Source organism: Gymnodraco acuticeps, unplaced genomic scaffold, assembly GCF_902827175.1.
Source record: "Gymnodraco acuticeps unplaced genomic scaffold, fGymAcu1.1, whole genome shotgun sequence".
In the NCBI taxonomy this organism is placed as follows: Eukaryota; Metazoa; Chordata; class Actinopteri; order Perciformes; family Bathydraconidae; genus Gymnodraco; species Gymnodraco acuticeps.
Window position 1 is genome coordinate 177,173 of NW_022991471.1, and position 9,323 is coordinate 186,495.

The 9,323-nt window shown below is 42.0% G+C and overlaps 1 protein-coding gene across 1 annotated transcript in view; it reads left to right on the forward strand.

The window, feature by feature from the left end:
* scfd1 (sec1 family domain containing 1) overlaps positions 1-8,716 on the forward strand; it is a 31,322-nt gene extending 22,606 nt beyond the window's left edge. The window contains exons 18-25 of the mRNA XM_034196676.1: positions 266-328; positions 633-708; positions 3,354-3,407; positions 6,139-6,191; positions 6,289-6,322; positions 7,651-7,716; positions 8,340-8,408; positions 8,492-8,716. Coding sequence (XP_034052567.1) covers positions 266-328; positions 633-708; positions 3,354-3,407; positions 6,139-6,191; positions 6,289-6,322; positions 7,651-7,716; positions 8,340-8,408; positions 8,492-8,515 — 439 coding nt within the window. The 3' untranslated portion in view covers positions 8,516-8,716. The remainder of the gene's footprint in view (positions 1-265; positions 329-632; positions 709-3,353; positions 3,408-6,138; positions 6,192-6,288; positions 6,323-7,650; positions 7,717-8,339; positions 8,409-8,491) is intronic.
* Positions 8,717-9,323: the final 607 nt, after the last annotated feature.

The window sequence follows — 9,323 nt, forward strand, 5'->3', positions numbered from 1 at the left end:
TGAGTACGGGTCTTTAAAAGCATCATGAAGCTGACATATCTAGTGGTTAACAGCTTTTGATTCTCTGATTTTGGTCATTTGAATGTTTTTTTACTCCGAATTTAGTGGAACTACTTGTACCAACACTATCTAAATAGGAACACTTTAAAGAAATCCCGTTACAGTAACTAACGTCTGTGTCTTGTGAAATAGAGTTAAATATTTTGGATCTGTTGTCTGTCAGAGCCGAGTGTAATTCAGTCTGGTTTCCTCTCGTCTTTTTCAGAGCGTTTACCAAGATGGCTGCGACTCCGGCCAACTACGGCAACAGTGGAGTCAAACCCATGGGGTAAGTTTGTAACACAAGATATGTTTTAAGATATTTATATATAAAAAGTGTGACTCTAATTAACACCTCTCTAACTTAGTTAAAATAGAAACATCATCACCTTGTTACAAGTAGTGTTTGCAGGATTATTTAAGAAGTAGCACCACTATAAACTCAGTGGTGTCAGCAGTTTTAGCAGCAGCATCGTTTTGGTGTTTTTATGAATTCAGTTCAAACAGGGGTTTTATTCAGAGTACCAGCCTAACCCTGTCCTCCTCCTCCTCCCCCTTGTTTCCTCCCCCCTTGTTTCCTCCCCTCTCTGCAGCCTGTTCTCCAGAGTGATGAATTCTGGATCCCAGTTAGTCATGGAGGGAGTGAAGAACCTGGTATTAAAACAACATGTGAGTTTAACGCTCTACTGCTAGCAAATCGAAATCAATCAATCAACTGCAGACTTAAAGTACGAGTCCAAGCTGTACTGAATGAGTTATTTTATCTTTCAGTTACCTTTCATTCCAACAATTAACGGATGAATCGAGATGAAAAGTGGTTCAGCTGTTCTCTCTTTATTCATCACCAGACACCTGGAGAACTAATTACTTTCCCATCGGCCCTATCTGCATTACGTGTTATTTGCTAATTAGCTAATGTTAGCATAACACGTTAAACTCTCACGTATCCTACACACGGTTCCTGTTGCGAGCTTCAACGGAGATGCTTCCCCTTCACTTTGAACGGGGTGACGTCACTTCGATTTGCCTCCATTGCTCACGGTGAAAGTTTTTCAAGTGTCGACGGAAGCGCCAGCCAATCAAATCATATGCCAGTACAAGCTCAAGCCAATCAAACCGCGTGCTTTGTGTGTCCACGGCGGGAGATTAATGTCATTGGTTGTTGGTCGTTAACCCCAAGCGCCAGATACGCCAACCGGCAAGCGCCAACGCGACGGAACCGTGTGTAGGTTACGTCATGCTCAGAATGGTAATCGCTAACCTGTTAGGGAATCTCCCTGTTAGCGTTGTATTTGTTAGCATGCGGATGTTATCAAGTAGCTCTAGGATTAGGACTGCAATGCAAAAAATCCTAATCACGCGATAACTCACAGATCCACACCGAAATTTAAATAAATGCTTTTCCGAAATCTCTCACCTGAAGCTTAAAGAAACATGCCACGCTCTCTAGGGCAGTGTTTCTCAAACTTTTTCATACCAAGGACACTTAACCAATAATAAAACACTCGCGGACCACCTAACTCCACAAATATCAAAAAACACATTGTTTTTCTAGAACAGATTACAAATCGCCTGAAACTGGTACAAACAAGTGGCAACATGTGTGATGAAGGTGTTGCGCTGGGCTATATCATGCAATCGAAAGTGAAACTTAAGCTCGCTCCATTGCGGAGATATTCCCGCGAGAGTGCGGAAAACTGAAATGTATTTATTTATTTAAATGTGAAATTGTACCAATATACTCACGGACCACTAGGGGGCGCTCACGGACCACCAGTGGTCCGCGGACCACACTTTGAGAAGCACTGCTCTCGGGTTTCCCCTCGTATTATGTGACCCTACGGTGGACTAATGCTCCAGCGAAAAACATTTCCTACATGTTAGAGTAATAATACATTCTCTTAAACTAACAAACCTATACATTTAGACACGCACCCCAAGATGTCGATCAATAGTTGGAATGAAAGCTTTTAGTCGAGAAAGGCTGCGATCCTCATCTCTTCCCTGTCCTCGTGATTAATGAGATATTCTCCTCCGACACAGCGCTGGGTCTCCTTCTAACAGCTGGCAGCCAGCCTCAAACATTCCTCCGTCCTCAGCTGTGTGTCTCCACCTGAGGACAGCACATTTATTCAGGCACGCTTTCATTCACACCGCTTTACCACAAAAACACCACTGTTCCCACCCGCCTGTGTGGGGCTAGAGGGTAAATCAAGCGTACCCACAGTAATGTGACAGGCTATACGTTCCTGCACACCAGCGGAGACGATGACAACAGGAGGAGAAACTCGCTCCAGCGTGAAGTCATTTATAATCATTATACACACACACACACACGCACACACACACACACACACACACACGCGCACAGACAGACGCACACACACACACACAGAGACAGACACACACACACACACATAGAGACAGATGCACACACACACACAGAGACACACACACACACACACACACACTCACACTCAGAGACACACACACACACACACACATAGAGACAGACACACACATAGAGACACACACACACACACGCACACACAGACACACATAGAGACACAGACAGCCACATAGAGACAGTCACAGACACAGACACACACACACACACACACACACACACACTCAGACAGACAGACACACACAGACAGACACACACACACACATACATAGAGACAGACACACACACACACACACACACATCGAGACACAGACATAGAGACACAGACAGACACATAGAGACAGTCACACACACAGACAGACACAGACAGACACACACACACACACACACACACACACACACAGACACACACACACACACACACACACACACACACACACACACACACACACACACACACTCAGAGACAGACAGACACACACAGACAGACACACACACTCAGAGACACACACACACACACACACACACACACACACACACACACACCAACCAAACAATGGTGTAGCTGCATTAAAGTCTGAGTGGAAACAGTCCTGAGTAAATCTGATTTTGTCAGAAATCGGGAGAAATGCGGGAGAGATATGACCCCGGGAGGAAACCGGGAGAGGGCAATGAAATCGGGAGTCTCCCGCGAAAATCGGGAGGGTTGGCAAGTATGGCGTGGGGACATACAAAGCCTGTGCTCCAAACTTTATCAACACTTAGTAATATAAACAAAACACTTTGGACTGACCATCAATTTATGGCGGATTTCTGTCCAAAAGTGTTGTTTTTGTAATCACACATGACCCAGACAGTTTTACATTTCACACCACATTCAATAATCCTGTGATGATCTTTCTTCCAGAACCTTCCTGTCACTCGGATCCTGGACAACCTGATGGAGATGAAGTCAAACCCTGTGAGTTCCTGAGTATTTTATTTAATATCCCAAAAACACGAGGGCCGATCTAGTGAAAGTAGAAAGTTAGATTGTTGTTTTATTGTTTACTAAAACAGTATTTCCTCATTAATATAGAAGTGTTTCAAGAATTTCACACTGAAGTTACAACACAGCTAAAGCACAAGGTGTTATTTTCCCAACCAACCATGTGTTAGTCCTTCTCTAAATACTGTCTTCCTATTGGTTCTTCCCTCTCAAAATGTAAATCCTCAACAAACCAAATAATTGTTTAAAAAGTCTCATTAGTGTCATCAAACAGCTGTTCACTGTAGTTTCATAAACAGGTGAAAATATCGCATTTGTAAGGGACTATTTTCGTGTGTGTGTGTGTGTGTGTGTGTGTGTGTGTCTGGCAAGGAGATTAATATATTTGACACACACACAGTTAAACACAGTTAAATGTGAACCCTTCTGAGTTTACTGTAAGACACACGATCGATGATGATGATGAATGAGGGAATTATTTTTTATTCAAGCTCATGTAGTCATCTGACCCAACACACACACACACACACACACACACACACACATAATGCAGGTTTCTCAGCGTCTGCAGTTTCAGACGACTAACAAAGGTCCTGTTGTTTGTGAATCTGTCGGGGGAAAGAGGAGGAAGAGGAGGAGACAGGAATGGGATGAAGATGAAAGAAGACCACATTCTCCCTCTATCTATCTCTGTGTGTGTGTGTGTGTGTGTGTGTGTGTGTGTGTGTGTGTGTGTGTGTGTGTGTGTGTGTGTGTGTGTGTGTGTGTGTGTGTGTGTGTGTGTGTGTGTGGTGTGTGTGTGTGTGTGTGTGTGTGTGTGTGTGTGTGTGTGTGTGGTGTGTGTGTGTGTGTGTGTGTGTGTGTGTGTGTGTGTGTGTGTGTGTGTGTGTGTGTGTGTGTGTGTGTGTGTGTGTCAAAAAAGAGAGAAATACCTAAACATTTAGCGTCGTTAGCTTAGCATAAAGAGTGCAACGCTAGCCCGGCTCGTTCCCAAACATCTCACAGATATATATTACATATCTTGAATTTGATTATTTGTTTTCTACCTTTTCTAATTATGTATTCACATATAATCCCCGTGTGTCTCCAGACGTCTTCTCATCATGTCAAATAAACCTCAGTTCGTGAAGCTGCAGGTCGGAGGTTAATCTCTCAGCAGGAGCATGTGGCGGATGAAAGACAAATAAATATTCAGGAGTTCCACAGAGCTGCTGCCCATAACTCTGATCCAGTGTAACTGTAAAAAGGTCAAAGGTTACATCTCTCCAGCTTAGGACAAACAGCTCTGAGGGCTGCGGTGTAATCGCTCGCGGCTCCATTCTGCACCGTCATTATTCACAAGGGTTTATTTTGGCTACTGACCGGTTGAGACGGATGTAATACGCTTCTGAGTGAGACGTATTAGGAACCATAAAAGAGACGGACCGGATCAGAGGTGAAATGTAATTAACAATCTTTCTCTGTGTGATCCTGTTTACACGGCTGACTCTTTTTAAAACAATATTAACCTGAGATGGAACATTTTGCAAATTAGACACATCGGAAATTCTGTTTTTTGATAAAAAAAATACAGAAGTTTCTGTTTATTTTACGTATGAATGAATGCTCCGTGTCTTTGTTGTATGTCGTCTATTCTGAATGTTCTGATGGCACCTTGAAAGGAGTAGCTTTGCTCTTCTCGTTGTACTTGTATAAAGACAATAAATGCTTCTAATTTACGTTAAAATATGACTCTTAAAGCAACCGGTTTTGGACCTATTACTCCACTTTAGTGAATGGTAAAAAATGTCAAACTCCGAAGAGCCTCTGTACTCATAAATCCTTTTTCTGAGCACCAGCGTCTTATTTCAAATTCAAGTGAGGACTGAAAAAGCGCTGCATCTCGCACTTTTTAGAAAACTTAAAGGGCTCTGAGCGTCCGCACAGAACGGCTCATGACGCTTCAAGTTAAACATTTCTCAATTTTTCTGATAAGGGACGGCGACCACAGTGTAGACATTGGAGGAGAATCTGTATGTTTGTGTTTCTGTCAGAGATCATAAGACAGAAAAGCTCATTTCTTTGAGCAGATCAGACCCTGAGCGTTGTAATGATATCCCTGTTAGCGGGTGGTCCTCCTCCCTGGCTAAACGGCTGTCAAAGTGACCGGTGAAGTTCATTCATACAAAGTGTGAGAGCTAGAGTCCTCTGGTGGGTGTTCATGTTGGAGAAACAATGTCGAACAAATATTTTGGGCGACTGTGGCTGCGAGGGAGTGCGGTCGTCTTTCAACCAGAAGATTGTGGGTTCGATCCCAGCCCATGCAGTCAACATGTCGATGTATCCTTGGGCAAGATACTGAACCCTGAGTTGCTCCCGCTGGCCAACGGTGTGTGAATGTTAGGTCCTACAGTAAGGTGCACTGCTCTGTATGAATGGGTGAACGACATGTAGTATGCAAAGCGCTTTGAGGGGTCTTAAAGACTGGATAAAGCGCTTTATAAGTACAGTCCATTCACCATTTAGTAGCACAAACGGATAATAAAATGCAAGGGTGCAAAGCTAGTCGTTGTTGAGATATCATTGTTATAGAAACAATAAGAAAAATGTTATTTTTTTGTTGATGAAATGCTCAGAGGGGGGTCCGGCGCCTTTCAGAAGATACACTATGTAGAAACATGGCCTTTAGATTCACATGAAACTGACTGACGTTTGTCTCCTGCAGGAAACAGACGACTATCGATACTTCGACCCAAAGATGCTACGAGGCAGCGAGAGGTACCACTCTAACATATATCTAACACTGCTGATCAGTTCTTTCACTTAAAGTGAAATATCTCACCATCGTCTTCTCCCCTCCCCTCTTCTCTTTCAGCTCTATTCCCAGGAACAAGAACCCGTTTCAGGAGGTAAGCACAGTTTCTGTTTCTGGACTACAGTTTGATTCATGAGTCCGAGTTAGCGCCAGGACAAACGGGAGTTGAAAAGGAAATAGAAGACGGACTGGAAATGATGCAGAACCTCAGAAATCTGAATCTTTAATCCCCCTCTAACTCAGACTCAGACTCAGAGTACATCCTCACAAAGAATCTATTAACGTTCCTCTCCTGGCTTTAAACCTCTAAAAACTCTCTCTGTTCATCACATGGATATATTTAGATTTCTTTACCATTACCACATCATTTTAAGCCTTTGATGTAACTCTCCACCTTCACCCTATTGCGTAAGCTCAAATAAATAACCAAATAACTCCAGGTGACGAACATGTTGGCACGTACCCGCAGTGTCCCGGGATAACTGTCACAGCGTTGTTTATTTTGTTCATTAGTGGCGAAAGCTTTCTGTTTTTAGGTCTCCTGCAAACCCCAATTGTCTCTTGAAGTTTGGTGGCGATATTACAATTTCTCTTTTCCTCCATTACTCCCTTCCCAAGTCCCAGACTACGTGGCAAACTCTAGAGAACCCTGCCGTTCCTAGGCGAACATGTAGCTTATCAAAAAACCTCCATATAGACAAAATGGTTGATTAGAGGGACTCTTTAAGGCAGGGGTGTCAAACTCAAGGCCCGGGGGCCAAATCCGGCCCGCGACTTCATTTTATGTGGCCCCATAAGAGCTTGCAAAGAATATAATATGTTTATTATACGGTTACATGCTACTTTACAGAAGTACGTGGCCCATAAACTACATATCCCACAATGCATCTGAAATTTGACTTTTTTTCCAAAATGTTATTTTTCCCCCAAAAAATTTCAATTTTTTTCCAAAATGTCACTTTTTTTTCCTCCAGAATTTGGCTTTTCTTTTTAAATCATTTTATGACATTCTCACTGAAGAGACTTGCAATTATTTGCCCTAGACTTCTGCTTTCAGACGTAGTTAATTATGAAGTTATTACCATATCCGATAATAATCCAATGCAGAGGCAATAAAGTAATATAATACATTATTTTATATATATTAAATATTTGTATATGTATTTTTATATAGTCTTAAAGTTACAACCGGCCCTTTGAGTGCAACCATAATGCTGATGTGGCCCGTGACGAAATTGAGTTTGACCCTCCTGCTTTAAGGCATGAAGACACACAACTTCTAACATTAGAACAAATCTCCCTCTTTAGCAGCAGTGACCATTTGTATGATATGTTTCTGTATTTATTCAGCCATGAGAAACATTTTATACATCTTCCTGCAGACAGAAGCAGACTAACCCTGATGCTTTTCATTTCCTTCAGGCCATCGTGTTTGTGGTCGGAGGAGGAAACTACATCGAGTACCAGAACCTGGTGGACTACGCTAAGGTACTGTAATACTGCTAGTACTACTGGAAGCTACTTAAATAACTCACTGTCTTAGAAATGTGTCAGAGAGAGCGGATATGTTAAAGTAAATAGGAGGAGATATAATGTTGATACTGTTATTTGATGTTTGATATATAGCCGTTAAATCCATGTGTAGGAGCCAATTAACTGTGGGTATAAAGGTAGGAACATATGTGTGTTGGTGAGAGGTTCTGCCGGAAGGCCCATACAGTTTTTGACCACACACGGAGCACACACACGGACGACACACACACGGAGCACACACACAAACACGGGATTAAAACCAAAGCAAAAGGTATTGTGTAAACCATAAATATCGAATGAAACAAAGAAACCAGTAAAAAAGGGAAATAAATGGATTATTTCAAACTGGAAACGTTGATTCTGACTTTTATTCGGCAGCAAACAAGGTGTGCGTCAATTACACCCACCAAGCGGATCCTCAGAGGCGTAAAGCGTTGGCTTAGCCTCTACACCATGTTTGTGAGGACATGGAAACAAAAACTGTATTTCTGTTACGACGTCAAACTCAACAAGTATTTAACGGTATTATTTCCCGTGTTCTGCGGCAGTACTTTTACATTTGTGTGTTTTTATTTCAGTTCAAGCAGGGGAAGAAGGTAGTTTACGGCTGCAGCGAACTCTCCAATGCTGGTCAGTTCATCAAACAGGTGAGAACACACACCTGTCAAGCACAACACACACCTTAAAGAGACAGTACACCATTTTTTACTTTTTTTCTGTCTTTCCACAGCTCTCTCAACTCGGCCAAAAGTAACAATGACTCAATATGTGATACCTCTCTCTCTCTCGCTCTTTCTGGAGGTCATGTGATCTCTTTATTCCACTTGTTTTATATTAAATTCTTCTGTAAATGGACTTAACATTTCCTGTCTTAATTGTCATTTCTGTCTCTTCCGCTCAGCGCTAATAAAGCTAATAAAAAAAAAAGTCTAATAAAAAAGAAAGTCTAATCTCACGTCGGCCTCACTCTTTATTCTTCTTATTGGATTCCTACATTGAATGAAACACAGATGTTTTTATTATCATGAAGTCCATTTTCTTCCTCTGTGATCTGTCATCTTTAAATGTTATTTGCCGTCTTCGGTTTGTGTTTATCCAGCAATCGGTAGAGAAGCTAAAAGCTAGCTAACTTCACCAGGAACACCTGCTGCTGCAGAAGAGCTTATTTTATCATTCAAAAACACTTTCAGTCCAAGCCAATACTTCAAGGACTAGTTCACGAGACTCACACCTCCCCTCTCCTTTTATTACGGCTGATCAGAATGATTTAGAGGATTTATTTGACGTAACTCCAACAGTCAAAATAAAAGATTCTCATCACAATAATAAACGAGCAAAGTGTGAAAACATATATCATTTGCACTCGACACTAAAATATGTCTCCAGATTTATTCTGCAGCACCTTCAACTGTCAACAATCATCAGAAGAGGATCAGGACAACACACACACACACACACACACACACACACACACACACACACACACACACACAGCTTTAAGTCATGCCTAACAAGGCCCTTCAGCTGTGAGTATTTACAGTACAACAATGTATACTATCAGT